Source organism: Eleginops maclovinus, chromosome 7 (genome assembly GCF_036324505.1).
Source record: "Eleginops maclovinus isolate JMC-PN-2008 ecotype Puerto Natales chromosome 7, JC_Emac_rtc_rv5, whole genome shotgun sequence".
NCBI classification, from domain to species: domain Eukaryota; kingdom Metazoa; phylum Chordata; class Actinopteri; order Perciformes; family Eleginopidae; genus Eleginops; species Eleginops maclovinus.
The window spans coordinates 15,245,518-15,262,832 of record NC_086355.1 but is presented as its reverse complement, the minus strand read 5'-3'; the positions used below and the strand labels follow the sequence as shown (position 1 = coordinate 15,262,832).

The following is a 17,315-nucleotide window of genomic DNA, read 5'->3' as shown; positions in this document are numbered from 1 at the left end:
CATTTGTTACAGTCTGTAGGCTTACAGCAGTCAAATTCAAGTATGCAATCCATTGTTACCCTTTGTCTGTACACACCATACACACAGTGGATTTCAGTTAAACTGATTACCTGACTCTAAAACAACTTGGATTCAACACATTATCATGATTTTATAAATAATATGCAATTTGATTGCCATAATATGTACTTTACACATGTTCCACATGGTGTCGCTGTTCAGAAATAGCTCCACTATGATGCTGATACTCGTTGTTTCTTTGTGAGGTCAAAGTTGATTGCATGCGGAAGTGGCATGTAGTTTGTCTATGATTTTTCCATGGATGTATTATAGAACACTCTCTTACATTACGATATCAGTAACTTCACAGAGATTGTGTTTGTGTTTTTGTTTTTGCCTTAAAGCGGACGGATGTTGGGCAAGTGGCGGTGAAATCTACTGTGATAACTGACGCTCTCCGGCGTTGTTTAAAAGGTAATTGTGTGGATAGAGTTACTAAACACTTTAAGCTAACCAACCTGCAAATACCGTTAGCTAGTAATGACACTAATATACACCGTTTTTGTATTAACCGCTACAGTTTTCGCGTGGCTATTCGTGTATTTCTTGTCCAACATGGTCAATGAGTTGTTATTATTAACAGTAGCTAGATAGCTTGTATATTGTGGGTCTCCTTGTGGGATGTAGCATAACGCTAGCGACAGTTAGCGCACAGCTTTTAAATGTTAGCATACAACCAGCGTTTGTGTTGCGTTCACAGTGAGTCCAACAAAGAATATTTTCCTAAGCTTGACATGAGCTTACACCACTATTGCGGTAAGTAACTATCAGAGGTGGGACCAAGTCATTGTTTTGCAAGTCACAAGTTAGTCTCAAGTCTTTGCTTTCAAGTCCCGAGTCAAGTCTCAAGTCAAGACCGACAAGTCTCAAGTCAAGACCGACAAGTCTCAAGTCAAGTCCCAAGTCCTACCGTTTGAGTTTCAAGTCCTTTCGAGTCCTTTTAACAACGGAGAAATAATATTTACACAAATCATGTATGCTTTTAAGATCTGCATATATTTATCAAACCAAGAACATTGTTCAAACACATTTGAAATAAACAAAGGCAAATGTAATTTCCACAGAAAGTGCTGACATTGTATTTCCATTGCTTATTGCACTATAACTATCTCAAAAGATCCTCCTTTTTGCAAAACGCTCTTCACCTTAAAACTTAAATCTAGCCTTGAACTAAAAAACATGTCTTCACTCTCAAACAGGTATTTGGAGGATCACAAATACAGTTGAATGTAACTTTTCCAAATGTGTTACCACTTTATAAAAAATATTTTTTAACTCATTTCAAAACCTAAGTGTAACCTTAACGTTTTCAAACATGGCACCACTTTATACAATATATCCTCACTCCCCAAAAAGTGTGTGTGTGTGTGTGTGTGTGTGTGTGTGTGTGTGTGTGTGTGTGTGTGTCTGGAAGGGGACTAGATGTGAAGTGTCATGAACATGACAATGAACGGAGTTGTGCTTTTCTGTCAGGGCCCTATGCTGCATTTGCAAAAGATCAAATTGGCCAAAAGACTGTCAGTCATTTGTAATAATAATAATAATAATATATTTAATTTGTAATGCACTCTTCATTCCAAGGGAATCTCAGAGTGCACGATGGGGACGTAGTATAGATAGATAGAATTGGAGGATGAAACCCTCTTTATTGTCACATACATGCACACAGCAGAGCACACGCAGTGAAATGTGTCCTCTGCATTTAACCCATCCTAGTACTAGGAGCAGTGGGCAGCTATTGTGTAGCGCCTGGGGAGCAATGGGGAGGGGGGATTGGAGGTGTCTGGTGCCTTGCTCAAGCACACCACAGCAGGGCCTAGGAGATGAACTGGGACCTCTCCAAGTAGCAGTCCACCTTCCACATTTTCAAGTCTGTTTGGGGACTTGAACTGGCGACCCTACGATTCCCAGTCCAAGCCCCTACTGACTGTGCCACTGCTGGCAGTATGATGCCACCATGGCTGAAACATCGCTCCACTGGAGGTAGGCACTGCCAAGACTCTGGTGGCCACTCACTGTGGTGGAAGAGAGAAGGAAGAGACTTCATGTTCAGTGCCCAGAACAAAAGGGCGTTCTGTCCTTCGGCTGTGTCTAGGTAGTGACTCACCACTCGGTGAGTTGCTCATCTTTGAAAACGAATGTTTAGGGTTGTTTTAAAGACAATGATATGAATGCGTGTAGCCAACCATTCTGAAGCAGGGGGTGATTACAAATTAGCCGAAAGCTGTAGACTGGATCAATCTATTTCATCCAAGACGTCCCAGAAAGGGGGCTCAAAGTGCAAAATAGTGAACTTATCCATTAATGAACCTACAGGAGATACCGTTTAGCGTGTCTTAAGCCAAGGTGACGTTTACAGTCTCATTGATATGTAGCTAGCTAGCAATTAGCCAATAAGCTATTTTTGGCTTTCATTCAAAACTTACCGTTCATTGTGCAACTTCAAATGTCGAACAACGTTGGAAGTTGTCGCGTCTCCGTCTGTTATCTTCGTCCTGCATATTTTACAGACTGTAGTTCTTTTGTTGACCACCTCAAAGTTTTTTAATCTAAACGAAACTACCCGTGGTATCATTGTTGCCTACTTGGCGCTTTATAGTCCGTCATCCTCATTGGTTGTCCAGTACTTTGATTGGTTTGATGCTGTCAGATCAAAACAACGTGGATCTAATTTGATTGGATGTCATGCCACACACACGTTACGCACACAGATGCACACAGGTGCAAAGAGAGATAGCGCAGTCCATGTCAACATACTTTTTAATCTTTGGGTTTGGGGAAAGTAGCAAGTCTTTTCGAGTCAAAAGGGGCAAGTCCAATTCCAAATGCGAGTCACTGATGTTAAAGTCAAAGTGCAAGTCTTTTTAGATTTTGTCAAGTCTATAGTCATCAAATTCATGACTCGAGTCTGACTCGAGTCCAAGTCATGTGACTCGAGTCCACAACTCTGGTAACTATGGTAGCCACACAGCATTTTAGTTACGTTTTAGGCACATACTGTATATTTAAAGGTTTAATGTTGTTTGAAACGTGATGATTTGATTAGGCAAATCACTTAAGATTACTGACATAAAGAACTGTGTTTTTCTACCCTACGAAGATGTTAACCTCTGTATATAAAACTGCATGGTTAACTAAATGCTTAATATGACATTTAAGCGCTGCATTCTGATTTTGATTTGTACCTGATTTTGATGTTTTCCGATAAACATTGATTTTTTGGAATGGAGTTTTGTTTTGAGATCTCCCTGTTATTGTATCGGTGTCAACTATGCTGTGCGAACCATCATCTTTGCATTGTAAATCACTGTGTTGCTTGACTTTGTTTGTTACGTGAATGCACTAAAATAGTTAAGTATTGTATAGTTATTTCAAGAGCATCTATCATGAGCTAATGGTGTTCCCCTATCTCTCCATCTCCTTGCAGCTCTCTCCGCTATGTCGGCCACAATGACCACCATTGTCCACGATACTACAGAGGCAGTGTGCCTCTCCTCTGAGTACAACCTGTACCTCAAGCCCATTGCTAAAATGACCGTCAGTGTGGCCCTGCCCCAGCTAAAGCTGCCAGGCAAGAGCATCTCCAACTGGGAGGTGATGGAGAGGGTAAAGGCCATGGTGGCTCCAGAGCAGTTTTCAGCCCTGCGGATCTCCAAGAGCACCATGGACTTCATCCGCTTTGAGGGCGAGGTGGAAAACAAGACAGTGGTCAAGAGCCTGCTGTCGCGCTTAGATGGAAAGAGCATCAAACTGAGTGGATTTACCGATGTGCTGAAGGTAAGGCAGGCATTATTGCGGTACACAAAGCCCACCTGGAAACTTTGCTGGTTATGTAGCTGATCCCAGATCCCAGATTGTGGGGAAGTTGAGTTACATTTTATTTAACCGACAGATGTTTCTAATATTTTTGCCCAGATATACAGTGGTATGCAAAAGTTTGGGCACCCCTTAGGAAAACCACTGCATCAGTTTGTCACTTGCTGAGCTTTTGAAGCAGCAACTTCATTTTAACATATGTTATACCTTATGGTAACAGAAACATCTCAGTAGTGAAATAACTTTTATTGGTCAAACAGAAACATGTTTATGTGCATTCAAACAAAAATAGGCATGTGCATAAATTTGGGCACCCCTAAGAAATAATTCCATTAATATTTAGTATTGCCTCCTTTTGCTGCAATAACGGCCTGTAGACGCCTCCTGTAGCCACAGACAAGTCCCTTAAGCCTGGCAGGTGGTATTTTGGCCCATTCTTCCACACAAAACGTCTCCAGTTCAGTCAGGTTTCTTGGCCTCCGTGCATGGACAGCCTTCTTCAAATAAATCCATACATTTTCAATGATGTTAAGGTCTGGGGACTGGGATGGCCATTCCAGAACATTGTACCTGTGCTTCTGCATGAATTCCTTGGTGGATTTTGATCGGTGCTTAGGATCATTGTCCTGCTGAAAAATCCAACCCCGGCGTAGCTTCAACTTTGTGACTGACTCTAGAACATTCTTGTCAAGAATCTCCTGGTACTGTAAGGAATTCATGTGGCCCTCAACTTTAACAAGTTTTCCAGTACCTGTGCTAGCCACACAGCCCCATAACATGATAGATCCTCCACCAAATTTTACAGTGGGCAACAAGTTCTTTTCATTGAATGCAGTGTGTTTTTTTCGCCATGCATACCTGTTCATGTTATGACCAAATAACTCAATCTTGGTCTCATCTGACCACAGTATTTTGTTCCAAAATGCTTCTGGCTTGTCCAGATGTGCTTTTGCATACCTCATGCGACTCTTCTTGTGATTAACACTCAGGAAAGGCTTTTTGCACATCACCCTTCCAATGAGCTCTTCCTGGTGCAAAGTACGCTGGATTGTGGAACGGTGAACAACTACACCATCAGCAGCCAGATGTTGTTGTAGTTCTCTGGAGGTGGTCTGTGGCTTCTCTGTGACCATTTTCACCATCCTTCGCCTGTGCCTTTCCCCTATTTTTGTCGGCCTACCACATCTTTCCTTCACACGGACTGTTCCTGTGGCCTTCCATTTCACAACTACGTTTCTGACTGTGGAGACAGACAGTTTAAACCTGTCAGATAATTTTTTGTACCCTTCTCCTAATTTATAATGTTGGATTATCTTAGCTTTCAGGTCAGTGGAGAGTTGTTTTGAGGTCCCCATCTTGCCACTCCCTAAGAAAGAACCTAGGCCAGGCACAGCCAGCTATTACCTATGTTAAATAGCCTTTTTCATGATTGGTTCCACCTGTCTTTGTAATTGAAGGTCTAATGAGCTAATCAAAGCAATTTTGTGCAGCAACCTGTCAGCTATAAATCCGTACAGGTGTTGAAATGAATGCTATTTATAAGGGTGCCCAAACTTTTGCACATCCCATTTTTTGCATTTTATTTTATTATAATAAAACTATGTAATGCTACCCTAAGAATTTTGGTCTGGAAAACACTAAAACGTCTACATCTTTGTAGGAAAACAAATGTTGTTGCTGTGATCTTCTATTATAAAGGAAAAGCAAATTGTCATGAAATCTCAGAGGGGTGCCCAAACTTTTGCATACCACTGTAAATGACTAAATATAAGAAGCACTTATCAGCAAAATGCCCGTAACATTTAATCAACGCCTCTCTAAAAACGGCTTCAACAAAAATATATTCCATTGCAGGGGTGTTTTCTTGACTCCATCAGCTATATTTCATTGCTCCAAATAAACTGTATATTGACCCTTTCCTCCCTCTTTCCTCAGGTCCGTGCAGTAGAGAACAAAGTGGACTTCCCTACACGTCACGACTGGGACTCCTTCTTCCGCGATGCAAAGGACATGAACGAGACTCTGCCGGGAGAGAGGCCTGACACCATCCACCTGGAGGGACTTCCTTGCCGATGGTTTAGCAGGAAAGACAGCCCGTTCCCAGACCGGCCCTCTGAAGAGGTCCTCATTGCTGTCTTTCAGACATTTGGCAAGGTGGGAAATGTTTCTGGTTCCATGTTTAAAATGTACATTTTGTTACTTATTAGTTTGAAATAAGATACTGCTTCGCTAGACTTCATTGAAAAAAGTTGTTGGCAATTTGTTTGACTTGACAATATATATATAAATATATATAAATATATATATATATATATATAATATATAACTCAAAAGATAGCTTTATTTGCATACATTACATGTAAGTGATAGAGTTGCTGAACATATTTGATTGAGGATACTCACCTAATCACCCAAAGTAATGGGTTTTTATATTGTTACATCATCGATAATTAGAAGTTGAACCAAAAATATTATATTTAATTTTTCCAATATGCCACTTTTTGATTGTAGGTGCGTAATGTAGATATCCCCATGCTGGATCCGTACAGGGAGGAGATGCTGGACAAGAACTTCAACACGTTCAGTTTCGGGGGTCATCTGAACTTTGATGCTTATGTCCAGTACCAGGAGTACGGCGGCTTCACTAAGGCCATGGACACCCTGCGCAGCATGAAGCTGATGCTGAAGGGAGACGATGGAAAGGCAGTGGCCTGCAACATCAAGGTACTGCAGGCTCTGTTGGTTGTTCAGTACTGTATAAGAACATTATGCAGTAAGGGATGGTTATTTATTTCTCAATTATTGACTGAGTTATTGGCAGTTTTGAATGTTGTCATCATATCCTAAATACTTACTGTTTCTGAGCTTTGTGACCATGTGCACAAAATGAAGCTTGCTTAGGTTATTTTAAATCCAAAATATGTTCATTACGATATCTCAATCTTGCTTTATTTTCTTAATGAAACAAATAGGGAAAATTGAAAGGCTAGTTTGATGGTCAGTCAAACTTGCAAACACACTTGGTAACAATGGTAAAGTAATGAATAATGTCAGTTTTGATTCTTAAGTTCTTATATCGCAATGCTACTCTTGGTCTGAATGACCCCTGAGGCATATCAGACTTCGCATACCTCTGTTTTGGCCATGAGTGAATTGTTATTGTGATATTGCATATAGGCAGATTTCAGCAATTAGATTTTGTTGTTCAGGGACACACACAGCAGCTTTAAGACCTTTTAGTGGAATGACAAATAAAGTCTCGTCATCATTATACACAAGGTAATGAGAGTAGGGGGAGAGCCAGGTCTCTTAATCCACAGGATAAAGCTTCAGTGTGAAATCTAATTAGGTAAACAGCTTTTGCCAAAACATTAGGCACTTTATCTTACTTTATTGTATACACTGCCTGGCCAAAAAAAGGTCACACAGTCTAATATTCGTTGGACCGCCTTTAGCTTTGATTACAGCACGCATTCGCTGTGGCATCGTTTCCACCAGCTTCTGCAATGTCACTAGTTTTATTTCTGCCCAGAGTTGCATTCATTTTTCGCCAAGATCTTGTATTGATGACGGGAGATTCGGACCACAGCGCAAAGTCTTCTCCAGCACATCCCAAAGATTCTCAATCGGGTTCAGGTCTGGACTCTGTGGTGGCCAATCCATGTGTGAAATGATGTCTCATGCTCCCTGAACCACTCTTTCACAATTTGAGCTCGATGGATCCTGGCATTGTCATCTTGGAACATGCCCGTGCCATCAGGGAAGAAAAACTCCATTGATGGAATAACCTGGTCATTCAGTAAATTCAGGTAGACAGCTGACCTCATTCTTTGGGCACATAACGTTGCTGAACCTAGACCAGACCAACTGCAGCAACCCCAGATCATAGCACTGCCCCCCACAGGGTTGTGACCTTTTTTTGGCCGGGCAGTTTATATTTATTTATTCATAACAACGATGGCTCTCCATGCGTCATGATCAGTATTGTAAGAAGTCAGTTTTAACCAAAGCACTGTCATTCTGTAATTTAACATTACATTATCAAACTGTAAACTGTGGATTTCAATATCAAACGGTTATAGTGAACATTTTCATATTTCAAAAATGTCCAAGAGCTGGATTTACTCAAATTAATTAATTACTCACATTCTTTACAAGACTAAATTTGATTTAGCTTCACTGGCTGGGATTAGCAAAGTAAAACACAGATAAGTTACAGGAACTTTATCAAAACTGCAATAAATCACTGTAGCAAACGGTGGAGTATTTATGGAATAAAAAAGGACTCTTACAACAAATAGAGATGCTGTTTTGGATGAACAAAATGAAATGTTGCTAATCCTTTCTTTTTATCTCTGTGTATGTGTTTTCCTCAGGTGACCTTTGACACCAGCAAGCACCTGAGTGAGTTGGCCCTGAAGAGGAGGGGGCTGGAGAGGCTGAAGTTACAGGAGCTAGAGAGGCAGAGAGAGGAGCAGAAACGGCGCGAGAAAGAAGAAGAGGAGCGGCGTAAGGATGAGGAAAGGTATGATAGAAGATAACAAATAAACAGAAAGCTAGTTTATGATGAACAACACAGAGTAATGATGTAACTCTGTGATTTAGGGCAGCACATTACTTTTTCCCACACTGTACCAAGAGAAGTGACGATGATATCAGTGATGCCAGATGTTCTCTTGATCTTTTGACAGGAAACAGAAGGAGCATGAAGAAGAGGAGAAGGAGAGGAGAAAGGAAGAGAGGATACGAAAGCGAGAGCAGAAGCTGAGGGAGAAGGAAGAGAAGAAGAACATGAAGAAGGTGAGGCGGCAGCAGGAAGAGGAGCAGAAGAAGCTGCATATGAAGATCGCCATGGAGGAGAGGAGGCTGCTGCTCGCTCAGCGCAACCTGGAGTCCATACGGCTCATTGCTGAGCTGCTGGCCAGAGCAAAGGTACGACATAAACAACAAATACACCTCTGAATACACATACTGTACATAAAGAGCCATGGGTGTGCGATGATAACAATGCCAAGCTTAATGTCTACAGATGTGATTCTTTAATAGTCGGGTGGTTATTGAACTTAATTTGAATCAAATGTGAAGCTCTACCGGGTTAAGATTTAGTGTTTGAAGCTTCAATGGGCCTCATACATATTCAGAAACACTAAGTGCAGCTTTTACTTCTGTCATATGTCATTAAAGAGCGCTATCGATGCCAAGGCTGACTCCCTTAAGCTTGATTGAAACTACTATTATATTTGTCAGTTAAATATGAAGACGACATTTAAAGAGGTTTCTGTTCACAGCTAAGAATTCACCTGTGTTTTTATACAAATAAACTATTTAGATAAAACGTGTAATTTTTCACAAAAGTAGAACATTTTATGATTCAAAGATGCGGTGCTTTACAGAAAATGAATTGGATGACAATTGGATGATGTAAAATGTTGGTGTAGAGTAGTTGAGAGCCGTCCTTTGTGTCTGACCTCAATTTGGATTTTTGCTGACCGTTTAGTTTTTAATTTAATTGTGTCTTTTATCTCATCGTACCTATGTGGTTTCCTCCACCTCTCCAGGCTGTGAAGCAGCAGGAGCAGGAGAAAGAGCGGGCTGAGCGGGAGGAGTGCGAACGGAAAGAGCAGGCTCGAAAGAAGGAGGAACTAGCGCGTCTTCATCAGCTGGAGGCCCTCCGACGCAAGCAGGAGGAGGAGCTGTGGAGGGTGGAGGTGGAGAAGGATCGAGCACTGGAACTCCAGCGGCGTGAGAAGGAGCTGAGGGAGAGACTGCTTTGCAACATGTTGAAGAAGAGCAGCGGGAAAAGCACAAGATCTCCTCTCACGCAGGAGGAGGGGGCCCCCGTTACCAGCGAGGAGGGCTCTGACCCCCGTGGTGAGGATGTGATGCTGGGGGTCCTGGGCCGGGTGTACGGAGTGAAGTCCGGCGAGAGCAAAGAGAAGCAGGGGTCCAAATCTAGTGCGCATTCTCACGTTTTAGGGAAAAACAGAGCTGCAGAGGGAAAGAGGGGAGGGGAGGACAGGAAGAAAGAGCGAGAGGGAAGAAGAAGGGAGGAGGTTGTGAAGAGCAGGCACGGCAGGGAACAAGCGAAGGACCATGAGCACTCTCACAGAGAGAAAAGCTCCAACAGCCGGGGCAGGAGGAGGCGCTCCCGCAGCCACAGCAGGAGGAAAAGGAGCTCCAGCAATCGCAGGAGGAGCTCCAGTCGTCATAGGAGGAGCAGCAGGAGGCGCAGCCACAGCAGCAGGAGCACCAGCTCCAGCCGGGACAGGAGCTGCAGCAGCAGTGGGAGGAGCTACAGCAGGGGGAGGAGCCACAGGCACCGTAGACACAGCAGAGGCAGCTCCAGGGCCAGCAACAGGAGCCGAGACAGGAGGAGCCACAGCCATGACAGATACAAGAGACACAGCAGCAGCCGACACAGGAACAGCTCCAGGCGCTGCTAGCCTTATCAATATTAAAATGATCAGTATTCATTGATATTTTCTTGGCTGAAGTTCAACAAGCGTGGCAAGAAAAACCCATAACAAAAACATAATGCGAGTATACCGTGTGAATGTTGGTGCTGTGGATTCCACGGAAATGATTTTACCTTTTTATTTTCTTCATATTTTATACATAAAACTCACTTAATATTTGATTTCTAAAAAATGATCTTTTTAAAGCTTTAAATATATTTGATTAACATTTGGTCTAAAATTCTTAAAAGCATTATATAATAAAGTAGTTGATTCGAACGTAGTGACCGTTATAAACATATCAAAACTCATTCATTGATCAATGGGAAAAAAAACATTTGAAGGCTAATATCGCAAGCTCGAAGTCTGACCCCCAATTTTCTGCAAGCAAGTCGTCTTTGTGCATGAATATTATTGATTTCTAGGAGTCCTGAGTCGAAAAGGTATTAGATGTTGCTCGGTGGGTTTGTCCACACCTGAGTTACGACACAAAAAACAAACATTTCACACACACTTTCAGACTTTGTGGCTGCCATAGATGTGGAAGACTTTATCGTGGATGACAGGCTGCTGTTCCATTACAAATGTGAAGTTTCTCCAGACCATAAAAAAGTACCTCTATGTTTATGCTGACCTGCCTGATGTGTAACCTGCCCGAAATGTACATTTGAATACTGCTTCAGTATTGTCTGTGTTGCTGGTGAGCAGCTGCAAGAATGATTTCTTTTAGTTTCGTTTAATAAGTTTTAATGTTTAAAAAAGGCAATGGGGTTTGTTGAGTGAGGTTTAATATAATAATAATAGCAAATGAGATACTGGACTCCCTCTATCATATGCAAATCTTGAATACGAGACCTGTCCAAATGCTTTTAGTTATTATACAAGTCACAGTTTTATCCTTCTTATAGGAAACCAGCTTCTTGGATTTAAATCTAACCAATTGGGCAACCAAATCGAAATTTGACGTTAGGTTGTACCTCCTTCTTTTAACTTCACAATGTTGTGCTGGATACATTTCTGTAGTCTTACTAGTAATGGCATTTTTGTTATTGTTTTATGTCCTGCTATGCTGAAAAGCTCATGACTAAAGATTTGTATTGCCATTTCTACACTGAGGCTAATGTGCATATGTCATTAAAGGCTTTGAATCTTGAATCTGAATCATACACTGTTCTTTGCTATATTTCAGCTTTGGAGAGGTCAGTCCCAACAACTGTTAATGCTGCTACACTGACATTGTTACTCGACATTGCAAAGCCCTCTTGTTCTGTGTACTTTGTGCTCATGATCTACTATAGCATGCGTTGCATACACAGTGTTAAAATGAAAATTAAAGCCCAAAGAAAACTTGTATTTTCTGCCTGCATGACTTTGTGAAAACTGTCACAATGGCTTGTCAGATTTTGAAAATGTTATCTCTAAATACAAACTAAATTCCCGAAGGATCCTGGTCACAACTTGCACAACTCCAGCTGTTGTATCTGTTGGCTATTTGCTTTGCTAGTTTAATTAACTGTGTGGATGCATAATTAATACTCCATCTGATTAGTGTCTGTGTAATCTCATCAAGGCCTGTGACACGGCCGTCTGTGTCATCAGGTCTGAAGCTACCATTAGTTTCTCAGTGTATGTGTAATCAGGCCATATGGGGAAGAGAAGGGGAGAAACATCTTTTATAAAACACCGTTTCCTCTCAGAGGTTTGGTAGTCCAGAAGTGACACAGTCACATTTTGGGGTCATAAAAACAAGACTGGTATGAGCATGCGCTGAATGAAAGTCTCCATCCAAGTGTGTATGAGTGATAATGAACAAGGCAGCAGTGTATTGCCAGAGTTATTTCTTTGTCCACTGCAGACTGAGCCCCTGCTCTAATCTGGGTTATCTGGCTATAATCAGCTTAGCCCCACCAAGCTCTCACTGCTGGGTGGGCACTTTGTGTTGCTTTAGGCTGCTCCTGTCTTCACTGCCATCCACACCTGCTGAAGTGCCTCAGGAGCTAGACTACTTAACAGGAGAAGTTCACTTTCATGTGGAAGAGATTTCTAGACTGTTTTTAGTCCAAACTATTGCCATGGCAGAACATCAAGAGGGGGCTTCATCTGAGGGGAAACCCGCTGCAGCCATGTATCCCAGGAAGATCCTGGAGTATATGGAAGGATTCCTCATCTCCAAGGTAACACACACATGTAGAGCATACACACTGCCCTTCATGGGTCACAAACAGGGATGCAGCTCCCATTCACTTAGTCTAAAGTTAATGACCCAAAGTGTTTCATAATTTTCCTGAAGGTTAATAGCTAACATGTTAAACTAAAATCATATAGTTTCTTGAAAGCTAAAACAAGAAATCAATCAATCCACAGAAATCTATTGTCAATGTTGTTGGTCAATCATTAAATCTGTTACTCCTGAAAGGTGCCTACATTTAAGTTATTACCGTTATACACAATTTGGAAGTTCCAGTTTGAAAAAAATGTTGATGTCATGTACTCCTGAGTGTAATGAATCACCACAACAAATGAGCACATTAAACAAATGGATACTGCTGGTCTTTCAGTTGAAATAATATTGAAGTGCTATCTCAATTTCATTTCATCGAACCAATTTTTTACCTAGTGTGCTCAAGGAGATAATTGGTGCTGCAGAGAGAAACTGCACTCCATTCCACTTCTATGAATGAACTCCCCTCTATTGTAATTTGCTCCACTGTGTTCCTGTCTCTCTCTGACTCAGACAGTGTTCTCCTCCTGTGAGTTGGGGGTGTTTGATGTGCTGCTGGCTTCAGAGCGCCCCCTGTCTGCAGAGGAGATCAGTCAGGCGATAGGAGCCAGTCTGGACGGCACAGAGAGACTGCTGGCAGCCTGCGCCGGCCTACAGCTCCTCAACACACACCCGGACAATGGACAAGGTCAGCACACACACTCTTCAATAGCCTAACAACCTCTTAATAAGTTAAGTGGTCGAACTTTGAGTAATTACATTGATTATCAGATTAATACAAAAGAGACTTAGAATAATTATCCTGACAAAACTTTTTTTTTTACACGCTGCACAGAGGAACAAAATGAGACTTTAAACAATCCATCACCAGAGTGTATTATATCTGTCTTTCACAACACATGCTTTACATTCTCAATTGCTTCCCCACCAACTTGCCCACCTCCATAATTGTCCTTGTCTCCAATGTGGACATAAAAGGTTGAAACATCCGCAGTGATTCAGTCTCCTCCTTGTCTTCCCTCTCCTACCTGTTTCAGTGTGCTACAGTAACACAGAGCAGGCCAGTGTGTACCTGACCCGCTCCAGTCCTGTGTCCCTCTACCAATCCATCCAGTACAGCTCCAGAACCATCTACCTCTGCTGGCACTACCTGACCGACGCCGTCAGGTCAAACTCATAACAAATTTAACCTTTTAAGCTTTAAACTGTCCGATCACAATGACTACACAACACAACTAACCTCTTAACAATTATATTAGCAACTTTAAGTGCTCAGTGTTAAATACAATGTTATAAAACAGAAGATCCTCACATTTGAGAAAAATCTTTGGTCTCTCCTGAGGGGCAGGGCCTAGCAGCTTGATTTCAGATACACAGATATGCAAATACATTTAAAAGGACCTTTAGAGTTACAATTTCTTAAATAAAATGTTGGTTCATGACCAATAAATAATGAACAAAATGTAACCTGGGGACACAAAATTCTACTGGGGGACTCAACAATAAACCTATAAATGGGCACTGAAATATATAAAATATATAAAGACCATGATTTGTAAACAATGCGCAGGTAGTTTGTTATCCAATTAAATCAGCAAGCCGAGAATAAAATCACAAACAGGTAGGCTGTAAGGGGCTGGGAGAACTGCTGTGGCCCTCCGCTGTTTGAACAATGGCTAAAGATGGATTGTATTCTCATTGTTATGTCTGAGGGTGGAGAGTTAGCAGCCCTGTGTGAGCAGAACTGAAAACAAGTACCAGTTACTATGATATCTAAATGAAGAAGATAATCTAATCAAAATTACTAATACATTTTTACAGGTCTGTTTCACTGAATCATGTGAATTTACCTTAAAATAGACTGAACATGATCGTGCATTCATGTAAACACATCATCTACCTTAACTGTGAAGCTGAGATGAAGCTATAGCAGATTTAAGCACACCTACATCCCATATTGTGTTACACCATATTATAAATATTGTTGGGAAAATATATAACATGTATGTGGTTTACATCTGAATATGTCTGTCTTTGTTCCAGGGAGGGTAAAAACCAGTATGAAAAGGCTTTTGGAGTCAGCTCCAATGACCTTTTTCAAGCTCTCTACAGGTAAGAAGCAGTCTTTGTTGAACACACACACACACACACACACACACACACACACACACACACATTCTTGCTTGTTTAAATTCCACCTATTTCTCTCCCTGTTAAGCCTGTCTGTCATTCTCTTCTCTCTAAAAAAAAAACAACTGGTGGGATTCATTAGGAGGCAGTGGGTGTGTTAGGCAGAGACAGAGAGACAGCAGAGGGTTTGGGCGGTGATGTGAGGGCGCTTGCAGCAGAGAGAGAGAGAATATATCCGCCATTGTCCTTGAGGTCTTGTGTTTATGGTAACTAGTGCCCACAGTTTTATCGCTTCACTGATCTGCTGGTCAGCAGTTTTCAGGGGTCACATGCTCAAAGTAGCTCACTTTGTTTGCTAATAGGTTTTGATTGGCCAGCCCAAGGCACTGTACTGTAGAACACTCCCAGAGGATCAGAGGCTTTCAAAACTCAAACACAGTGCTAAAACATCCTCCCTTGGTATGATTTGCATAACCATTTCACTTTGATGGAAGGTGATCTGATGCGCACAAATGGAGGATGAAACAGATGTTAAAAAGCACATTTCCATTATTACTTTACTCATGAAGCATACAATGAAATGCATCAACACCAAGGTGCAGATGTATGAATTAGCTTCACACATCACTTTAGAAAGTAAATATCACAAATCCTGCTCTTGTTTTCTTTAGATTTTTTACATATCATTTAATTTATGTTTGTATGTAGGTGGTTATTGGGGGTTTTTCACAAACTGAATTATCTCTGTAATTGATAAATGTTCGTCCTCATATCCTTTTGAAAAGCAGCTGATGATCTCTCAAAAACAGCATCTTTAAGTAAGATGGATGCAATATGACAATATTCAAAATGTGAACCGTGCACACATAATGTAATACACCCCCATGCAGATGAATTTGCAATTCAGCTTTAATTGATTGAAAAAGAAAATACCCTCTTAGAAAAACTCTAACACCTGCGCACAATTGATTTAATTTGGAGAATCAGTTGTTTGTCCCCGCTGATTTCCCCTGTGAATACTGTGGGTAAATCCGCAAGAGGGAAACAACCGCTGAAGTCAGTCACTGCGTTCTTAGAGAGCTGTAGCAGAGCAGGAGGATCCAAAGCTGGCTGATGACTCAGACTCCTGTTTACTCATCGACATTTAACCAGCCGTGTACTGCACCTGAATAATTCACAGCCCGGTCCCGTCTGCAGCTTCAATTCTAATACTCGAGAAAGCAGAGAGGATTGAAGTGAAGAATGGCAGCAGAGCTTTTCCGATTTCAAAAATATACAAGACATTGGATTGGAATATGTTCTACAGATGAGTACTTAAAGTTTGGTCCAAAGCAGGTTGATGTGTGACAAGGATCATTTTATGTATATATTTCTTTGGTTGATAGGCTTCACTTGATATGGTCATTCCATTGTTCATATTAAAGTTCATTAAAATAAGTCAAACTATAAGTAAAGAAGTAAACACATAGCCTACGTAAAAATATAAACTATTAAATAATAAATGTAACATAGTTAATATTTTAAGTCTCAGCAACCTGGGTTGGCCTGATGCAGTGAAATGCACATGTTGGTGTATTATTAACATATTATAATTACGCCAATCAATGGTAATAATATTATTTTATTGATATCAAATAATATATCAAATACAAAGAATATATTTAATACAAGTTTTTCAAAATGATATAAACTTTCTAAATAAAGAAATCAAAGTAATTGAAATGGTATTTGAAATAAATAGAAACTTTTTCAAATATTTAGGATTCATTATTAGTTTTAATTTTCTTTGACAGAATAAACTCAATGTCACATTTGCCTAAAAATTCTAAGAAACAGAGCAATTTGTAATTATTATATCACATTATTGGGTTCTCCAAGATATCCATGGATGTTTTTCTCAGCACATAAATACTAAACTATCAATCAACACATTGGACACACAACATTAAACACACATTCATTACAATTTTTGGTAGAGGTCAAAGCATAGTCAAAGTGTGCTCTACTTTAAATGATATTTGTCAGCCCTTTCTTTTATTATTTTTACAGTAAATGGAGAGGTTAAAGCATTAAGACAGCTATAAAACACACAACAGAGATCAGGCAGCCATGAGCCACAGTGACAGAGATATGACAGAGACCCGTGGGGATGCTGAGAGTACACAGCATGACTCCGTAAAGAGCAGGCTGATCACAAACCACCATGATGTGATAACAATGTACATCTAAGGACAGACATAACCAGAGTGTGCATGCAAATGTGCTCAATCAGGGACGAAAAGGGCTGCAGATGTTATCGTTGGGGGCATTCGATAACTTACATCCAAGATGTTTTCAAATTAAAGCTGACAGTCTGCTGTTTGGGCTCACAGTCATTTTATCTTTTCACATCCAATGTAATCAGTCTGAAGCCGCAACAATGAGTCACTTTCAAAGTTCCTCTGGAGGTCAGCCAGAGTCTGGTCGAGTGGATGGTTGATCATTTTGCTGCAGTAAAGTTTAGATGAATAAAAGTCTAGTGTTGCAGAACAGAGAATACTCAGAGTGTGTGTGTGTGTGTATATACAGTATGTGTGTGTGTATAGCCCCATGGTAGGACAGAGTGCTGGGTGATGAGGTGGAGACTCTTCAGA

At 40.9% G+C, this 17,315-nt stretch overlaps 2 protein-coding genes across 3 annotated transcripts in view; both read left to right on the top strand.

Moving 5' to 3' along the window:
* The first annotated feature begins 271 nt into the window (after positions 1-271).
* On the top strand, positions 272-11,682 carry akap17a (A kinase (PRKA) anchor protein 17A). The gene is made up of 7 exons (XM_063888745.1): positions 272-474; positions 3,488-3,837; positions 5,812-6,030; positions 6,388-6,600; positions 8,253-8,401; positions 8,568-8,808; positions 9,435-11,682. The coding sequence occupies exons 2-7, from the start codon at positions 3,499-3,501 to the stop codon at positions 10,317-10,319; spliced, it is 2,046 nt and encodes a 681-aa protein (XP_063744815.1). The 5' UTR covers positions 272-474; positions 3,488-3,498; the 3' UTR covers positions 10,320-11,682.
* Positions 11,683-12,249: 567 nt separating this feature from the next.
* Positions 12,250-17,315, top strand: part of asmt (acetylserotonin O-methyltransferase) — a 15,591-nt gene continuing 10,525 nt past the window's right edge. For both annotated transcript variants that reach the window (XM_063888171.1, XM_063888172.1), the window contains exons 1-4: positions 12,250-12,505; positions 13,066-13,240; positions 13,590-13,719; positions 14,596-14,664. In XM_063888171.1, coding sequence (XP_063744241.1) covers positions 12,404-12,505; positions 13,066-13,240; positions 13,590-13,719; positions 14,596-14,664 — 476 coding nt within the window. In that variant the 5' untranslated portion in view covers positions 12,250-12,403. The remainder of the gene's footprint in view (positions 12,506-13,065; positions 13,241-13,589; positions 13,720-14,595; positions 14,665-17,315) is intronic.

Bases quoted from the DNA above. Each gene is read 5' to 3' on its own strand.
- akap17a (XM_063888745.1), top strand. From the start codon at position 3,499: ATGTCGGCCACAATGACCACCATTGTCCACGATACTACAGAGGCAGTG. The intron at 3,838-5,811 runs GTAAGGCAGGCA...CTCTTTCCTCAG, and splicing joins GATTTACCGATGTGCTGAAG to GTCCGTGCAGTAGAGAACAA. The intron at 8,402-8,567 runs GTATGATAGAAG...ATCTTTTGACAG, and splicing joins CGGCGTAAGGATGAGGAAAG to GAAACAGAAGGAGCATGAAG.